The sequence below is a fragment of the Acanthopagrus latus genome, chromosome 21 (genome assembly GCF_904848185.1).
Source record: "Acanthopagrus latus isolate v.2019 chromosome 21, fAcaLat1.1, whole genome shotgun sequence".
Taxonomy (NCBI): domain Eukaryota; kingdom Metazoa; phylum Chordata; class Actinopteri; order Spariformes; family Sparidae; genus Acanthopagrus; species Acanthopagrus latus.
In genome coordinates, this window is record NC_051059.1 from 23,357,338 (window position 1) to 23,378,119 (window position 20,782).

Consider the following 20,782-nt stretch of genomic DNA (forward strand, 5'->3'; position numbering starts at 1 on the left):
TGCCCCCTGAATTACTTCTATTGCACAGATTTTACACATCAAATTAACCAGAGTAAATGCTTCTCGGGCTGGATAAGCTATAGGTGTCACACAATGGCTGATAATTGGAAGTGTGAAAGAGCGTTTTCTCAGTGTCTGTTCTCGAGCTCAGCTAAAGACTGTCTTTACTGTAAAGAGAATTAGGTTTGTTTTTAAGAGCACTCTGTAGACACAAGTAGTCCTAATATAGCAGTAATGGCACTCTCATGACCTGTGACAGCATGTTCAATTGTGATTACGATGGTAAGTTTGTTAAAGGGCATGGTTGAGTACAGTCAGCAGCTCTGGAGATATATCCATATTTACACAGGAGGTTTGATGCGTCATAAGGACAGCAGGTTTAGGGTTTATATATATATATATATATATATATATATATATATATATATATATATATATATATATATATATATATATATATATATATATATATATATATATATATATATATATATATATATATATATAGAGAGAATATATTCTTTTTGAAAAAAATGACAGCTTTGGGGTGTATTTTGTGACATCCTCCTCACAAAGGGAGCAGACCAGCCACTTTTAGACCTCACTGTGTCATTGTGCTCGGCTGCAAGCTGAGTGTGTTGAGGACCCAGCAGAGGAAGTAATTTCCTGCTCCCTTCTTGTTTGAGCACTATTGGAAGAGATTTTGTGCTGTAATTGAATCAGACATCTTGGAGTTTGGAGAGACATTACAGACTTCATGCCTTTTTCAATCCATTATTTCTCTGGTGGATTTGTAGATGTCGTCCACAGGAACCCTGGACTGATGGGTGTAGTCACTCAGTGATGTGAGTTCATGTTTAGTAGCGGATTACAGTATTTCTTTTGATTTAGAGTGCTACGAAGGTGAACAGAAACCTACATTCTTTAATCTGCTAATCCTCATTTGACATACAACGTTGCTATTTTTTTGATTTTTGTCATTATCATCCTCTGTATCCTTCCAATACATCCTCAATATTCCTTCCCTTTTTTGACCGTGTTGCCTTCACTGACATGACCTGTCAGAACGAATTCTTTCCAGTTTGCTCGCTCAAGGGACATTTAATATAAGACTTCACCAGGAACCCAGGAAAATGCCCCGACAAATTATCAGACTGACAGCTAACACCTGTTACCTGATACCACTGACAGGTAGAGGGGGCGGGGAGAGAGAGGAAAAGAAAGACATGGTTAAGTGGGTTTAGATGACAGATCTACCATGGCAGACGGTGACAGACAGAAGATCTGAGACAGACGGTAAGAAAAGTTAGAGATAGTCAGGCTCACAGCTGATACAGCTGAGATGTGAGTCAGCAACAAAAAAGGGATAAGAAGTGCTGAGAACCAAACAGACGTCTGCCAGAGTACAACTTTCATGACTGGAGTGGATCCAGTGATGTGTCTCTCACCCAGCGTGGTGTCGTGAATGTTAAACTAACCAACCAAGCAGAGCAGGCAGGCTTCTGCACTAATGTGACAAAATGGAAACAGGGAAGACAAATAGGAGGTTGGTATGATAATTATTTTGTTATTGAATTAGCCAAAGAAGTATTAGGATTTGATAGCATTCTATTAAATTCACATTCAGTTACAAATGGTTCGTGAATCCCGTCAAATCATTTATCAAATCTAAAAAATGTTTTTAGTTTTCAGCAGTTATAAGCAACTAAGGTCATAAATGTCTTAAAGATCTGTTGGACAACTGTAATAGGATGCTAATCAATGTTAATGACAACCTGAAAATGAGAGTATGAAATGTTAAATATCTTTAATATTTAAATTTCTACCTTTTGTTTTTTGCCCTTTATTTTTTCTAAAGTAAATTTAGTCAACTTCTGGAAGTTCCAAACTCCCAAGTCTCAAATATCTATCCATTTATTTCTTTATTTGACAGCTTTTTAGCTGTGCTAGAGCCGCACATCTGATGGTATGTGATTGGGTTAATTTTAGCCATGACTTTATCTTGAATTTAAAATTATACTATATGATTTAGGACTCAGCCGAGACAGACGTGATTATCAGTTGCTCTGTTTTTGTTAAAACAAAGGACCTAAGAAAGACTTCTGTGCAGAGCAGTGTAAAAAGATGCTCGTAGAGGTAAGAACATACTGTTTATTGTGAATAATCTCAGCATCACACAAAGAAAAGATTCAAAAGAGGTTCAGTTCTATTCATTTTCAACAGTAAGTTAAATTATGTGTTAAACTACACAATCAAAATGTGACGGAGTAACCAGTGCTCAATTAATAATTTGATAATCAGCTCACATATTATATTTGAAGAACAGCTTCAGCAAAAACACACTGGTTTGTATGTTAATGTCTCAACTCTTCAGATATTTATCTTTGGATGAAACCAATAACTACTGACAGACACAAAATGGAGAGGACAGTCCAGATTGCTCTCTGTTGGTGTCGACGCACATTCAGTGTAGTCTGAGATATCACGGGCTTCTTTTCACCCCCTCGGAAGAAAACAATCTGCTGCCTATTGTTTCTGTTTATAAGACAACTTCACTCCTCCACAACATTTTCAAACACATAGTATCATAAGATGGAGAAGCTAATGTATGCATTACACAATTTATGTAGATGAAAAAAGCAAGAAATAGATGTAAATGATGCTGGTGTTTTCCCCCTGACTGTTCATTTACTTTATGTCGTGTTGAACTGGAATAGTAGTTCTGAGGGGAGGAAAAGACCCGACCCTCCTGACTGGGCTGACTTTTTTTTTTTTATTAGGCAGAAAAATAAATCAAAAATCAAAGCAAGGCATGACAGAAAAGTTGAAAAAGTATGAAATCTGTTGAGAATGCCAAACACAGGCGAAGCAATTGAGAATGATGTTTGAAGCAAAGCCTTAGCACTCGCCTTGAGGGACATCATGTACTTACTCCAGTAGGTAGGAGGAAGGTTTTCACCAGATAAGTGTAGCTTTCAAACTGATGTTTTCTACCTAGTCTTAGATGGAACATTCAAATGAGCTCGACAGACGGTTCTCAAAAGAAACTGCAATATCATGACTACTACTCAGGTTCAAGCAAATTTTCTACAAGAGGAAGCTCTGTTATTATTTACCCACATGTTTAACTCTAACATTCAGAAGGACGTGGGACGAATTACATCAGTTCAAAAGAAACTTTCAACCATAACAATTCTAGATGTGAGATTCAGTCACTTGAGTGTTCGAAGTATCAAATCTTGAAGGGTAAAGGCCTTGAATAGGGAACATTTTGTAATTTTTCCACCTATTTTATCTACATAGTAGATTGAGATTGTGTATTCATTGTTATATGTAGAAGAGAATACTTTATTGTTCTATTGTGTTTTACTTCATTGTTCTATTGTCCACCTTTTGTGAGAATTAGGCAGGTATGTGTCATTGCCTGCATGTGGAAAAAAGAAATACAGCACATCATATTCAGAACAGGACACGTTAAAACACATTCAGGAAGAATCAAATTGTATCTGCGTTAAAAAAGAGCACCTGGTACTTGATGTTTTGAACTGAATCAAAAAATAAAGATATATAAAGTGCTGTGTGCTGAGGTAGCATGAGCGCTTAGAAAGTGGCTGTCCATACTGATCAAGACATTTTATGGCAACAGGGACAAACTATTTTTACCCCCCCGCCCAGGAGGTCATGTTTGTCAGCAGGATGACACACAAAAAAAACAACAACTACTGGATGGATTTTCACAAAAGCAGGATGGAGGGTGGGTCTCGGCTCAGAATCTTACTTTCTTTAACATTGGGCTTTAAAGAAAAGAAAAAAATGTTTAGGTAATAATGCATGAATGGCTTGTATCTATGCAGTCTTGCATTGCCTGACCTGCACATCACTGTGTCAGTGTTGGACAGAGGTCACTCTCTGGATTGTTTGCTTGTCTTTAAGCCAATCACAGTGGCATTGAACCCAGGAAGAAAGTAGTGGTGGTGGAGAATCTTGCGTTGCACATGGGGATGTGAGCTCTGGCATTAAAATGGCTGAATCCCCTGCAGAAGAAAACGTAACAGCTGCTAGCTTGTTTATGTTTGTGCTGTTGACTTGCCAGTTTCAGTGTGTAGGTGGCTAGCTTGGAGGATGGTGTTGTTTCGTGTAGCGAAGCGGAAGGAAAGTTTCCCAGTGACAGGCGTTACAACAACAGTCCACATCCGGTAAGTCTAGCGTCCATGAGTGAGTACAAAAGGAGACTTTTGGGCCTTGGTGGATATATGTGTATTGCATAGCAGAGGGGAGTCGGTAACTTTGCCCTGAGAGCAGCAGCTATGTATTGTTAGTCTTAAATGAGATCCAAACCTATGGGGCTGTTGGTGGTATAGCTTTATATATTTGGTACTCTTAAGATTATATATAGATCCAACCTGCCTGAAATGGCTTAGTACCACCACTGATGTACCGGCATGTTCTATTTGGATTACTGTCACAGTTGTCAACCCTCCTAGATAATGTAATTTGTTCGAACCATATAAATCTCTTCGTACTGTCAAAACTCTCAGTTCTCATTTAACGCACTCGTCGCAGAACGTCTCCTTTACGTTAAAGGTGTATAAAAGTGCAAGACTACACATGAACCGATGGAGGACTCACTCACTGCCACAGTGTGTGGAATTTCCATTTAAAGTTGTTTTGACAGGTTGTTGTATTTGAAGTTGGTTGAAATAAGTGCAAATGGTAGGCTGTTTATGTTGCTTTATCATCGCATGAGGCTCGAGTCTGTGGAGTGGAACTGTTTCTTATTCAATCGAGTCAGTCACACAGCCATCCATTTCTCCCCACTGTGGCTCCTTTTGCCGCCTGCTGCTTTCTGTTAATGGAGATATCACCTCCTCTCCCCTCCTCCCTCCCATCCCCTTTCTCTGTTCTCTCTTTGTTGTCCTTTTCCCTCCACTCCACTTTCACTTCACTCATCTCAAATCCTTCTGTTGTGCCTCTTCATTGGCCCACTCAGTGAAACTAATCGACAGTAAGCCATCGCTCGGTGCACTCTGCATCTCTTTTCCTGCAGAAACTAATCAGAGCCATTGTTAGTTATCCAAGACACGTCCCCCCCCCCATTGTACTGTAAATCAACGAATGATTCATAACACGAAGAAGAGACTGACGGGGACGAAAGACAAATATGGTTTATTATTGAGTGCCATTCTGTAAGGCAGGGAGACTGACTTTCTTTCAGCAAGGCTCAATATTTCCTTACAGTGAATGCCAAGCGCTCTTAAGGGCAAACAGTTGGCATTTCAAGGCTCCCCGGGCATCGCTTTAGCTCCAGCGACAGGAAATGCCACAGCTGGAAAAAAAGTAGTCCGGGTGTTTGACAAATTGAAATGTTTGTCCTGAAGTGTAATGACCCCTGTTATTGTTTGGGTGATCGGTGCTAATGCAAATGGTGTTTCTGGTGAATTTGATGAAGGAGCAGATTCATCTGACTTAACTCCATCAAAGCTCACATAACTCTTTCAGATGACATGTTCTCAGATGGCGATTACCAACTCTGATGTTTGAATGATGATCTAGTCTCTGTTATGCAGTGAAGTGAAGTATACTGAAAATCTTTACCCTGTTAAAGTTAGCATGCTAACCAGCCAACCCTGGCCTGTCCCTGTCCAGAGCTCCTGTGCAAGTGGTGAAAACAACAATATACCTGTCTGGACAGCTAGCTGCATGACTAAATGAGCTAACTAGCTAATGGCAGATGTAGTTGTCTGCAGCCGCTATAGCTACAATATAAGTAAATATTGTCATCATAAAATGGAAGATTAATGTAGAAGTACGACATGAAAAGTTCTCGTTTCTCACTCATGTGCAATACTGTAAATGTGTTACTACCACCCACCCCTGCTGTTAAACATTATGCCTTTTACAGTCACCATGTTTTGTGTGATGTGATGTACTGTTCGTTTAGACAGGTAACAATTGTATATCATGTCAATAGAGATTTTATTTTCAGTTCATAAATGTTTTTGTCATTTTCTGTAACACTTCCTCCCACTCAGCCTCCAAAGGGCTCTATAACGCTACAACCACAGACCGTTAACTTCCTACCCTACATGCTTTCTTCCTTCTCTCCTCTCTTTGTGATTATATTTATTTTTCTCTCAGCAGTACATTTTTATTTTTTAAATTTTCTCTCACTTTCTTCACAGTGTGATTTTTTAAATTTGTTCTCACTCGGCCTATTTCTGTGGCTGTCTATTCTGCGGACACACTCAGGGATGTGCACACGCTGCCCTCAGACAACCCAAAGAACTCAACAGTTATTTTTTCTTACATTGTCACAGCTACATGCAAAATATGGGGTGCCAATTAATCACAGTGGTTTCCTCCCTCCCTTCTTAGTTTGTTGAGATGCAGTGAGCACCAAGCTGGGGAAAACACAAGGAGGGAGTTGTACGTCACGGAGCAATTATGGCACATCAATATCTCATGTGTTACTCCAGATAGGAAAGCAACCTCTGAATTGTCTTGATGGGCTAGTGGGTAAAGCCAAATTAAATCAAAATCTCCGTAAACTAATTGTCTTCACAACTGGAGGGAGGTTTTATGGCTCGTGGTTGGTGAAGATCAGAGTTTATGGCTCCTTTTAATGAGTCGTTGAGAAAGGGGACACACACACACACACACAAAGAAAAACAACAGCAATGCCTGCAAATCTAACTGTGCAAGGATGAAGGGTCCTGAGAGAGAGTGAGTGGGAAGAACTAATGTTCTAAAAAATGACCCACTGGCCAGCTCCAACCTAGTACTGCTTAAAGACCAGGACTTATATGCAGCAGTCAATGTGCCTAATTACTCTGTTCTCGCTAACCGCATCTTACATTCCAGCAGTGGGACTGTAAAAGTCTGAGTCGATGCTCATACTACTTACGGACATAATGTAATGATTTTGTCCCCTTCCTCTCTTGGGCGTGAGAGATTTGTAATACCTAATCTACTGCTATTGTAGTCGGTTCCCTTAACGGACATTGCTATAAATGCATTTTAACTGCTGGTCCCCAAAACCCACTGATGATTGGTATCTTATTGTACATATGGACTAAATACTATATTATCTACAGAAAGCAGGTCCTTCTTCCAGGTATGGAATGGTTTCTAGTTACCTGGTTACCAAAAAAAAAAAGAAGGTTAAAGTAAAGTAAAGCTGTGAACACTGACACGAGACGACCTTATCAAGTTTTCACGCCATCAGCCACACAGCAACATTAGTATTCATTAAGAGATGTTTCTGGCCACAAATTGGCTGCTAAATGATCCAGTATGTTCACTAGCTAGTTTCTAGTTTCTGAGTTTACTTCCTAGTTATGTGGCCTCACTGAATACGCACACAATAGTTTTATCTCCGTATCCCTGCCCCTCATGTTGCCCCTCAGCTCGCAGACTCGATACTCTGATGATGTCACAGTGTATTGTATCCCTTTTCTCAGCTCAAGGAAATGACTATGAATACAAAACCTCCATGGATCAAAAACTCATAATAAGTGTCCACTGGGCAAGATCAGAAATTAGGTTGAGTGGCGCCCTAGTATCCATTTCTCTAACAAATTCATGCACTTGACCCTTTTGATGAGTGTTACTCAAAAGAACGTAAAGAGTGGTGCAACGTTTTCAGTTTATGTTTCGGCAGCAAGGTTTCAGTTTTCTTTACATGGTGCTGAGATGCTGTCCTTCAGTGACGACCCGATCACATTAAGGTGAAACGTAATTACTGTGAAGCGACACTCATCCCAGGCTTCTCTTCAGAGACGAGGTTAAATCACAAAACATTGGCATTATTGCAATTTACGTGCAATCGCTATAAGATTTAAAACTAGCATTGACATCTTGGGTTGGTAGATTTCTGACCTGCGCCTCCACGCTGCAGTCGTCTTGTCTTCTGCATAGAGCGGTGAGTCATGTTGAGGATGTTTTCACACACACTGCTGACATGGCCTCGAACTTGACCATCATGTCTGTTAATGTGTGTCCATGCTATTAACCGCTTTACGTGATTAGCTCCCTTCATAGCTTAGATATTAAGCTACCGTCAATTAATGGTAGGATTGTGATGTAATGAGATTGACTGTTCATCATTGAAGCAATTATCACCTCCTCACTGAGCAGGATGGCTCTGAATCTGCAATTTAATTCTCTGACCGGTTTTTACTGTTTAACTACTGGCTTCACGATCACTTTGCCACACAGATACATCTCTATAAGAGACAAGCCCAGCAGGAGGTGGTTTGTTTTAACGGCCTCATTAGAGAAACCAAGAATTAAAGATAATGTTTAATATTGAGATGCCCGTCACGGTGTTGAGAAAGACTTTCGCTGCTGTCGGATGTAGAAAATGAATGCGTAATCTTATTTGTGCGATAATTAAAGATATACTGAATTGGGCTCTGAATTTCTGTGAAATGAACATGTATTCCGTTAACAATAATTGAATGCAAGTCAGAAGTGTTTTATTCTTGCTCTGGTAATGAAGCTAGAAACCAAAGAAAAAGAAGAGAGGGGCTTTATCTCTGGGCTGCATGTTTCGACACTGGTTAAAAATTAGATTGCATGAAGGCGACATCCAAAAATGATTATTGTGGAGTTGAAGTGTTTTTTTGCAACTAATAGTGCAAATGTTGATAAAACCTTCTTAGATATCTAATTAGGAAACAATACTTGAGCTTTTTTTTTTCTTTTTAACTCTGAAATCCCTCTCTGGTTAGATAACTCATCACCTCATAAGCTATCTATTGGGCCCTATTCTACTGTTAAAGTTTTTAAATGATTAATTGCATTTTTTCTTTTAATTTGATCCTTGACAGCAATAAATCGAGGAGGAAAGATGATGTCATACCACAGATGTGTTGCTACCATGCCATTTTTCTTGATTTTTGTATGACCTTTCGCACGTATTGGATGATTTTGACAAAACAGAGATATAGGAGACATGAAGACAAACAACCTCTGCCAAACTCAAATCAGGAGCATGGCATTTTCATGGTACACATCAGTAATGTACCCAGTAGCTTGGATTTGGAAAGTTACATTGCTAACAGATACCAGACTGTTTCTCTGATTCTCCCTTCGGTCGAATTTTCCTTTGATTATGAGGTCGTGACCATCAGGGATCCTAGATTAAAAGCACAATAAATTGATTGAGCTGAATTTCCATTTCTGGGAAAATCCAAAATCCTCCTAAATCACAAAACTTGTCTTGCCCTTCCTGGTAGACTCTTGGGTACACTGTGTCATTGTAGTCTCCTGTTTCTTAACAAAAGGTGATTTGATTCCAGGCACATCTTGTTGATTATTGGGGTAGTATTGTGAATAGCAAATATTTTATCTAGTATAATCTCTTATCCTGTCATGCCAAGTGTATCACAACACCTTGTCCTGAATTCGGGACAGGAAATTGAGACACACCCAACTCATTATTTTTTCTTTTTTTGGGAGAAGGCCTCTGCGAGATCTTTCTGTACATGGGAGAAAATGGATCCCCCTTGGCTTCGTGCTAATATTTGATGATGTATGATTTTATGCATCTAATGGTACCAATAGGAATTGAATTTATTATGTTATGAGAAAAATAAATTGAAGGATATGTGAGGTCCTACAGGCAGCAGCTATATTTCATACAGGAAGTTCTTGCTTTTCCTGTCACATCTTCCCCCAATTGCCCCATTTTCTCTCCCCTCCCCTATTATCTCTCTCGCTCCTCACCCCACTGCCTCCAGGACTTATCTCCCCTTCCTCTCATTACTCTCTTCTCCTTTCTAACCCCTTTCATTTGCCTTCGTGTCCTGCATTTTCCGTTCTCTGCCAATGCAGTGTATGCGTGTGATGATCTACTTCGGGTCCCTGGTGTGGAGTAAAGGCGGCTTTCAGGTCCACAGTCACACAAATTGTGTCACCGAGTCACCCATTAATGTAGAGCTGTATAGAGGACACTGTATGATAATAATAATGTGCACGTACTCTCTGAGTGTGTGTGTGTTTGTGTGCTCACCTAAGTTTAATTACTGTTCTTGTTCTGCCACGGCGCCGGGAGTTCACTGTAGATTTGCACATGCTCAATCCTCTCCCTCACCTTTAACTGCACCGAGGCACTGACATTATTCTGTTATATGACTGTAATGTTGATGCATCATGTGGGATCGTTTTTTGGCGTTATTTTTTCTCCTCTTAGCTTCCCGTTACTGATCCACTCCACTTCTTTCATCCTCCTGTCTGATCTTTGTGTCATGTGTTTAGACTACATTATCTCACTTTCCCCCTCCTGTTGCCTACTGGGGCTTTATTTCTCAGGGGTATTTATGATTTACACTACATTAAAGAATCTCAGGAACTAAATTGTGTATACATTATCGAGTGCCTCATGAAATTTGCATTAATAGCAGATTTCTCTAAGCAGAAGGCCAGCCTGGTCCATGGATATATTATTTCCCCATTCCCAATTTGCTAAACATTTGTGACTGATCCAAAATCTAAAAGGCTAAATCTAAAGTTGGCCCCTTAGCTTAGGTGTGTCATTTCTGAGAAAAATAAATAAATAAATAAATAAATAAGACTTCTAGAATAAGAAACATCTTAAAACACTTACAGAGACAGGGGAGATCTTTCTCCACCTCTTCTTTTCTTAAAGCTTCTTCCTTTTGTCTTTCTGTTTTCCCTTTATTCTTCTTCTACGTGTTATTATTAGAACTTGTTGGTGGTTTCGATGTTGTTGATATTTTTCCTTACGTCTTTTAATGGAAGGATTACTCTGATCCACTGCAACGTCAAATAAATGCTAATAAGCAATGGATCTGACATGACTTAAACTGATCAATACATGGCACGGTAATGTAGTGTCTCTTCCAATAAGACTCTGGATCCAAATTAAATATAGATTATCAACCGGCTGCGTCCCTACAGTAATATGTTTTCATGAGCCTCAATCTCAGGGGAAGACACTAACAGATATTTTGATCTCAGTAGCAGGATGGACAAGTTGACAATCCCCTGCAGTAATGTTATTTACAGGAAAGCGCTATCTTGTTTCTGGATTTCTGTCTTCATATTACTGTCACATTGGATTTTGTACAGCGCTGTACAAGAGCCACTTTTAGTCTGTGTCTTCTACTAAGTGAATTAGTCCCCCATAATGTGCAGTCTGGTGCTGTAATACTGTAATGGCTGCAGATGTTCCTTAGGAAATGGCCAAAGACTCCACACATAATGCAGTCAGTGACACGTTTGATCTAATTAAAGGAGGAACCACATGCAACAACGGTGGTTTTTATCAGCCATGCTAGCCCAAGACTCTGTAGATTTCTGTCCACCATTTTGGCTTGGACTGAAATATCACAACAACTGTCCGATCAATTCACGTGAAATTTTGTTCGGGCATTCATGGTTTAAATGAATTTGGGGATCCCTGCCAGTAGATATTCTTTGCTTTTCGTGGAATACCTTAACAACTTTGATAGATTGCCATGATATTTAGTCGGGATATCCATGATCCCCAGAAGTTTAGTCCTCTCCCGATCCCCTCAATCTGGGTCTTGCACCACCATGAGCTTCACATTTGTGGTTTTGAGAATATCTCAACAACTATTGGATGGATTATCATGTCAATCGACTGACTTCTTGCTATTTTACCATGCTCAGGGAAAAAAATTAATTTGTCTGATTGTTTTGTTTTTAGCCAAAATCATTCCCATCAGCCTCATCTGGACTTCTTGTTAAATGCTAAGTAGCAGATGTTGGAATGTAAGCATGCTAACATTGTCATTTTTCAGTATGTTAGTATACTATCATTGGCATTTAGCTTAATGCAGTGGTGTGCCTCGGTATAGCTCACATACCCGTTTTCGACCAAGGCAGTTCAAGTGTTGGTTTGAGCCAGTGCGACTCTGGAACCAGTTATTCATGTTCAGAACAAAGAGCCACTTATGAATGTGGCTGGGGGGCAGGGTTATCGCTTAAGACAGTTATTTGGTTGAAAGGAGACAACAGAGCCACAAGCAGTGATGTTGGCTCTCATTTCCATTTCAGAGATGATCTCCAGGTAAAATGCTATAAGGTATATATTGTAACAGGGCTGGTCTCGGCGAGGCAGCTGCTCCTGGATGAGTTTTTTGACTTCAAGCTTGCCTCAATTTTTGTTTCATTGCTGGAGCTCACTACAAAAGTGTCATGGATGAATACCTTCAACGCGTCACTAATGCCTTTACAGTACTAGACGTCATGAAAGCCATTTTGGAAATAGCCCATTTCCATGGTCTGATGTGTGCTCTTTCTACAAAACTGCTCTTACATTAGACTCCCTTTAAAGAGTCACAGCTCAGGATGCTTCAGCCGCCACCCAATTTGTTTTGGATAAATGTAAGACCTTGAGCCAGAAATTGAACCTGCCATCCATGAGTAAACTGCACTAGCTGTGGGCTGCTATTAGACTTAGTGAAGACATCTTCAAATGTAAATGAAATGCTTTGCGCGCATGATGGATTAATATGCATTTACACCGGGAAGTGCAAGCACATAGAAATGAGGACTCCATTGAATAATGCACATTTTTATAGTCTGTTTTATAGTCACCTCAGTGCCTCAGTCTAATGTCGTCTCGGTTTTGAAGAGTCTCTTTGTTAGATGGTTTCAGCTCATTTCACACCTACATTTAGTTGGAAGTTGTACTTACTTAGAAGACTAAATGTAGAAAAAAAGTTGCAAGTACTGTATAGAAATGATATTGTACCTATAATACACCATAAAGGTGTGTGTGTGTGTGTGTGTGTGTGTGTGTGTGCTGGTTTGCATCAATGCACTGATTTTCCACCATTACCAGTGAAACATTCCAGGTGTAAAGATGCCTAAACAGTACTCTGCTCTCTCCACCTTCCAGCAGAGTGGAGTCACGCTGTTTGCTGCAGTGCTTTCTATCTCCTGCATGAGCATGAGATGAGACTCCCAGTATGAATAATGTCTTCCCTCGTGGTTCTTTCACTCCGTATAATCCACTCTCTACTCTGGTCTCAGCAGGGCGATAGTCCCATCTACAGTGATCAGTAGACATCAGTCTCTGTCACTGAATTAAAGGAGCAGAAGCCAAGTGTGAGTGAGAAGAAATACAGAGCTGCAACAATGGCATTTTAATGATAATGATCTCATCATGATATTGTTTTTTTTTTTGTCATTAAAGCCAAATAAAGCAGAATGTATGCTGAAGTTGTAAAAATTTGTGTTCTAAGATAATTTAGGCAAATGGCGTTTCCCGCAAAAAAATTATCAAACATATTTAATTTAATTTTGTTAATTCACAACTTTTCTGTTGCCTCAAACAGTCATCTTTCCTTTTCTCCAACCTAAATCGTGTCTCTTATGTTTTCTTACTTTGAATCTTTTCTCTCAACTCAAGAAGCGGCAGAGAAAATGGACTAGTAGGACAATTGAAAATTGTCCAGACAGATGAAAAGCTGTGAGAAGGTTTCAGGAAAAGTTTGATGCATTTTAAATCACTGCCAGCTGGACATGTCATCTGCTCATTGGCATGAGACAAAGCGTTCCTCTTCAGTGGATTGAAAGGTCAAGTTTCCATCCCAGCTCCCTGCAAAAAGTGGAACTTGTTCACTTGTGTGTTTGGGTTGCACATATGGTTGTTCTCGTGGCTCTCTCGACTTGCAGCGAGAAAGTGAGGTCGAGTTTAATTTACAGCGTCAGGAACTACGTGTGATGGTGATCTGTGTTAATCTCCAGCTCATCCTCCCGACTTTTCAATCACATTTGCGGCACGGATGTCGGTCGAGTCCTCCATTTCGTAGAAGACGAGTAGTGAGGTAGAAACTGAGGGGGGGAAAGAAACCATGAGAGTGCACAGTAGAGAAGGGAGATGATGCTGGAAGAAGGGTGAAGATGCGGAGGTCAAAACACAGAAGTATAACAAGGTTTTTAAAGATTTTCTGAGCCGCTGTTGTTTTGCCCAAATAAGTCAAGGCATAAGTTTAAAGCTTTGCTGCAAGCACCCCATCGAACACAACTGGAGACACATGGTCGCTACAACCTCCCCGGGCCAACGGAGTGATTAAAGGCAAGAGAGCCAATGTTGTGTTGAATTGTGTTGTTTGTGGCTCTCAGTAGTCCTTTGTAAGAGAACACTTTCCTCACAGCAAGACAGTCACAGATGTGTAGCTATACAACCATCATCAATAACGTTTTTCCACAATCTTTACCCTCGGACTCCCATTATTCCTGCTGTCATCTGTAAAAACCTGAAAGAGATCAATCACAAACCACGAGCATGATCGCAACATTCTGCTTTGTCATTCTCCTTCCTATTGAAGTGACTCAGCATTCAGATTCAGACAGAAACAATAAATCATGTAAATTACAGAAACAATCATTTTAAAGAAAAAAGGAAAGACAGTGAAATGTACTTTGTTTTGTCTCTTTCACAGTCAACAAGCACAAGCCGTGGATTGAGACGTCCTACCATGGTGTGATCACAGAGAACATGGACACGGTGCTGCTGGACCCTCCGCTGGTCGCTCTAGACAAGGATGCCCCGGTGCCCTTTGCTGGTAGGAAAAACAAACACCCTCACACACACACAGAGTAAAACATCTGCTGCACAGTCTGCGCACACTAAAGTATCCACCTACATTTAGAAAGTACAACGAACACACAGCATCCACATCGTCCCACACACATTGTCTCGTAAATCACACACACACACACACGCGCGCGCACAGCGCCCGAGATGCCTCGGTACTGTGCGCAGGCAACTGTGGCAACAACACAAGACAAAAACAGATGATCCAACAGTTCGCTGTACTCACTGTTTGTTATGGAGGCTGAATTCCATTTATCACCCTTAGCAGTCCTTTTCTCAGAGCACTTGCTTTTTTATTTTATATTTAATTGCTCAAAAATTCCCAGAACAGAAGGCTTACAAATAACTAAACAATATGTATATATATATATATATATATATATATATATATATATATATATATATATATATATATATATATATATATATATATATATTTTTTTTTTATATCTATATATTGTTTGTTGTTTGTATTTTCTGCTGATTACTCTTCTGAACTGTTTGATGCTGTGCTCCAGTTTACATTTAAACCACCTAAAAATGTATTTCAGGTCTTTTGAAATCTCATTTGCATTTTGAGATCGATGGAAGATAGCTCGGTCAAGCTGACTGATTGAAGCTTTTAGATTCATACACTTGACATGAATAATGACTAGATATAGATGCATCTTTTTCACTCCCCTCTGACAAGGGGGGGGGCTTTTTCTAACAGAAGCCACGTGTTCTTGCTCCAAATCTCATTTAACTTGACCAAAACATCTTTTCATAATCCATGTCAGCTTTTCTGTTGTGGTGTTGTAATTTTTTTCAACCTCAATCTTGTCCAGATGGTTTACAATCCTAAGTGTAATTTACCAAGTTTGAAACCTCACAGTAAGCAAGAAAATATGGCCTGAATATCCTATATTTCTTTCTTTTTTTTTTTTCGATATCTAGTCTTCATTCACCTTAAGAAATGTTTAGAAATGTCTTGTCGTACATAGAAAAAGAGTGGACCTTGACCCAGGGATGTCCCCTCTGGCAGTATTTAATGGCAGTATAAGATTTAGAAGAGTTCTGCATTCACTGAGAGTTTGTTTACAGCGAACTGTAGTTGTTGGAGAAAAGGTCTCCATGTCTTGTGGTACAGTAAAGATCTGTCCGTTCGTTGATGAAAAACAACAACCTTTTTACTGCTTCTCATGTTTTAGGCAGATGTGCCACTGAGTCTCAGACAAACTTGGTACTGAGTCAAAGTAGTTTGGTTGAACCACAGAATAGGTTCCTGTGTAAGATATCGCTGCAAAGCTCATCGCTACATGATTGTTTCAGGTGTTGATTGTGTTGTTTAACAAGAGCTGGAATCATACAGCCGTCACGGAAGTACAGCAGGCCTGACAGTGACAGGAGGGAAAGACGGAGAGAGCTGTTATAATTGGACAAAGTAGTCAGAGACTCAGAGGCAAACGAAGAGGCTTTTTGGCAGCTAACGCTTAACAGCTCATTATGGTGAAATGGCTCCTATTAATCCCAGCTCTGACAACCGTGGAAAACTGATACTCCGCTATTTTTCTCCCTCTGTTTCCCTTTTTTTTGTGTGTGTTTTTGTTCTAATGGCACAACCATAATTTTGTATTTTTCAGCCTTGCATGTGAGCTGCTCTGTAAATAATGGGTAAATATAGCTGACCTTGGGGAGTGTGAAACAGCCTGGATCCATGTTAAAGGATCTTTTGTTCTGGATTTCCTCACAGGACATTTAACAGCCCTGAATTCTACATATACTGTGCTGCATAGCCCAAATACTATGGCATATGTAGATGTTCTGTATATAATTATAATGATCCTTAAGAGGGGTTTGGGTTTGGATTTAGTCATCCAAAACATGAAAAAAGAAACAGAATACATTATGCAAAAACTTCTTTAATCTTTTATTCATATCACAAAAGTGGAGCTGCTGAAGGTTTTCCTCACAGACATTGTTCCCCTTCAGTCGAGCAGTACTGACTTACAGTAATTTACAGTACATAGCTTTCCGTAGTAACCAGATCCGTGACGCAGTGAAGGTTTAACAACGCCACAATGAGTGGTCAGCCAGACAAGAGAGCAAATTAATTGTGATTGTTTTTCTCCATGATTAACGCCTTGGTTTGTTGACTTGAGAAGGTCAAGCTGAGTGAAATATCGCCTGAGAGAAATAAAGCCGAGCTGTGCCCCGGCTGCTGACTGGCGATACTTCTTTCCTTGTTTTTTATTGTGTGGCGTCAAATGAATGAAACCCAAACAATCGCTACCAAGGAGACTCGGAAAAGAACGGCAAAAGAGCATCAAAAGAGCAGCTCTGTCCCAATTTATCTTCCTTTACAATTGTCCGCGGCTACAGCTCTTCCTATGTTTTGCACAAATTTGCACAGAGCCCCCTCATCACATCTTTATCTCAACCCCTTCCTTCCATCTTCCTCTCTGCATTCCTTCTTTCTCGATCCAGCCGTCCTTTCTCCTCTTCTCTATCTCCACACTTTGCTCTTAGCGAGCCCATATACAGGCAGTCACTTATGCACTTCAGACACTCTCATCAATCCAGGTTTTGTTTTACTGCAGAAAGGAGTAGGCTGTCCTTCTGGCTCCACATTAATTGCAGTGTGGGAACAGACCAGGATTGTTAAGTACTTGCCTCTTTTCTCCTCTCTTGTCATCCTTTATTCCCTCTCTCATCCGCCGGCCCTCCATCACTAGTGCCCCTCCTCTGATTGCCCTCATATTCACTTCATTCCCCTCCTCACCTTTTTATCTGGATATTATTTCTCTCCTCTCCTTCCTGTCTCTCGCTCTGTCCTTCCCATCTCCTGCGGTACCACATTTCACTTTGATGCAAACTACCCACAGTGGGCCTAACTTGAACATTATACGCTGAGACAGGAATCCTGAAGATAAATTGTTATTACCGCATGCCATGATGGCATCCTCTATCCTCTGTCTCACCACCCCCCTTCCTCTCCAACACCTCCCTCGGAGCAAAGGTGTGTGGGTCGAGGAGTATGTGCTGATCGAGCGTTCTCAATCAAATTAGCATGAGGAATGGTGGCAGTGGACTGGAGGGTGCTGCGAGGCAGGCAGGCAGTTTCATTTGCTTATTCTTTATCTCAAGGCCACAGTCAACAGGCAGAGATTCTCCCCATTCATCATGGGACCAGAATAATGTGCTGTGGTATATTGTTTCCTCTGCTGAACTCACTCAGGGTGAGCGAACAAAAGTAGTTGGTGAATTGCAGGAAAGGGGAGAATGGATGGCTGGGAGAAAAAAAATGGAGGAGACAGATGGACAATGAAAATGAGAGAGGGTCATCGCGAGCTGCTGCCACAACAAAACAGGTTTGATTATTCCCATCGGTTGGTTTAGGCTCTTTGTGTGTGTGTGTGCGTGTGTGTGTGTGTGTGTGTGTGTGTGAGAGAGAGAGAGTGCCTGCACATATGGGTAGGCATGTGAATGTGTTTGTGTAAACAACATTTGTCATCTTTCTCAGCATTTATTACAGTAAGTTCAGAGTTACAGTTAGCTGGGTTTCAGTCTGTGTGGAAAAGAAAATCAGGAAAAGAAAATATGAACGACTGCTCATTTCCATCCACTCATGAAATTATTAGGAGTTGGTCCATCGAGATAAAACAGTAAGTGACAGTTATTCTTCACTTGGGTACGATTATGTCACTGCAGAGGCAGCGAGAACAACACGAGGACCTCAAATGGTGAAAAACTATGAATGAAACACTTTGGGAAAATGACATTTCTGTTTGATTCATGGATTAATCTGTTGAACAATCTTTTCTTCAGATCTGATGTTTAAACCTGCTGCTAGCTTTCATCTCTTCTGTGATTCTTTCAGCATATGTCTTCCTTTTTTGAACTTTATCATACAGTGCGACATAGATTCAACACCAACATGTGTAAGAAGACATGTTTTTACATACCTTTGCTTTGCCTGATAAAACTTTTGTCATTCTCCAAACCTCTTGGTCATGGCTTTGGTTAGATAATAGGGATATCATTGCTTCAATCCAACCTCTCTCGCTGTGTTGACATTTCTAACATACATCCAAATTCCATAATTTTCCACTGTGGAAAGTTTCTTCTTGTGTCAAAAAACAAAAAAAGATGGAAATAATTTACCTTTTCTTTGGTGTCAGTCACCCTTTTATATATATTTTTTTGCCAAGCACACAGTCAAAAACCATTTATTAATTTTATTATTATGCAGAAAATAAAAGACTTATTATCTTAAGTTTAAAGCCAGTGGAGAACAGGATAGAAAATGAAAACCTTGCTATTTAAATTATGTGGGCATACATTATTTACGATACCTGACTTGTAAATGAGTCACAATGATGGATGGCTTGATAAATGGAGTGAAAACTGGAAAAACACCTTAATTTCTGGTTCATACCTCCCCATTGCTTTCTCCAGTCATAATTGAAATGGCTAGGTGGACTGACAAGTTGTCTTCACTGCCTAATGCTCCACTGCATACAGCTGTATTGTCTTTATTCCTTTGTACAGAAACAGAAACAATTCTACCGTGACAACAGTTTTAATGATCTGTACTTGTGTATCTCCCGAAATATTTCCCATCTGCTCGGAAACAGCAGGATGGAATATTACAGCAATCTAAAAGGAGAGACAGGACACAGAGGGGGGGAGTCAATAAAGAGGAGAAACTAATTGCATGTTCGCATTTCCAGTACCAGTTTTACCACAGTCCATGGCTTTAGTTTTGGCTGTTAAGCATCTTCACACAACACCATAGTGACTTTCACCGTGCCAAATTCCAATCTACCTACAGTGACTACCTGAAAGTGAAACTGCACCAGGGTGACAAAAGCAGAGGTGCTAATTAAACTGTAGGGCCCGACGAAGCAGGAGCTATGGCACACTTCAAAAGTGGCGAGGCAAAAGAGGAAGTGGAACGAGGAGGTAGAGGGGCCAAAAAAAAAAAAAAAAAAAGTGGTTAGGAATAGGGAGCTCGGAGATGAAAGAGGGAAACAAAGGTAGACCCAGAAAATAGAGATATGCAGTGTGTGTGTGTGCATGTGTTGGAGAGAGAGAGAGAGAGAGAGAGCCAGAGATGGAGAATAGAAAGTGATGTGATGGATCATCAAAGGATTAGCGAGGGGTATTGAAGGGACAGTCTGATCAAACCACGCAGGTGTCTCTCTGTCTGCCCCCGAGGAGAAGGGGAACATATCACTTTGCCCGCCCCTGTCTTTCGTTTCTCCCTCACCCTCGCTCTGTCCTCTTTTGCCTTTGTGTAGCTGTTAAATTTCCGCAGCACGAGGTAGCAGCGAGGCGGGTCTGCTACATGAAACAGGCGCAGGACATGAAAGACGCTGTATGGTCTTTAAAAGGGCTAACACCCACCTGCAAGCCGGGTTTTCTCTCTCCGCTGCAGCCGTCATTAGCAGAACCACATGAACATCTTGGTGTCAGTGTATTGCTTGTTAATGCTGACCCCTAAAAAATGAAATGATAACATCACATTAATACATTAAGGCACTCATCGATATTTTTATGTGGAGAATGCTCAAATGACTATGTGTGAAGGAATGTCCAGTTTAGCCTCTTGTTTTGGTTTGACTGTGTTTGTTTTGTTTAATGGCTCATATCCACAATCTTTCCAGCTGCAGCTATTTTTAATGAACAGCTAATAAACTAATTGTACTTGACCTTCCCTGACAGCATGTTTACACTGTCAACACACTGACTGCAGCCTGGTCAGTGGCCCTACGTTTCAAAGTATCGTGGTGTAGTTGTATATTGATTCAAACTAATAATCTAAGACAAATTCCTCTTACAGTGCTGTGGACACAAGTCATGTGGATGTTTAGAACAGGCACGAGTCCACAGTGGTTCTGGAGTTGTTGTACAGTTTTGTCTGTGCAAGCTTCTCTCCTCTTATTGTATCCCTCCATTTTTTCCTTCTCGGAGCGGGAGACAGGCCCTCAGTCAGCTGTCAGAGTGTGTATTGATATCTCCTGCTTGCCTCAGGACATGAGGTCAGTGCTCCGCCTGCACACCCATCTCTCCATGTTAACTCCCAGCAGGACAGATATATTCCCCTTTTTTCTCCCTCTCAGTCCTCTCAATCCTTCCTCTGGTTTTCCTCCCCCATGCTCTCACAGTCTCTCTCTCCTGCTCTTTCTCTCACTCCTCCATTTT

The 20,782-nt window shown here is 40.5% G+C and overlaps 1 protein-coding gene across 1 annotated transcript in view; it reads left to right on the plus strand.

Moving 5' to 3' along the window:
• Positions 1-20,782, plus strand: part of clstn2 (calsyntenin 2) — a 149,545-nt gene that overhangs the window by 57,260 nt on the left and 71,503 nt on the right. Inside the window, exon 2 of the mRNA XM_037083713.1 lies at positions 14,442-14,564. Coding sequence (XP_036939608.1) covers positions 14,442-14,564 — 123 coding nt within the window. The remainder of the gene's footprint in view (positions 1-14,441; positions 14,565-20,782) is intronic.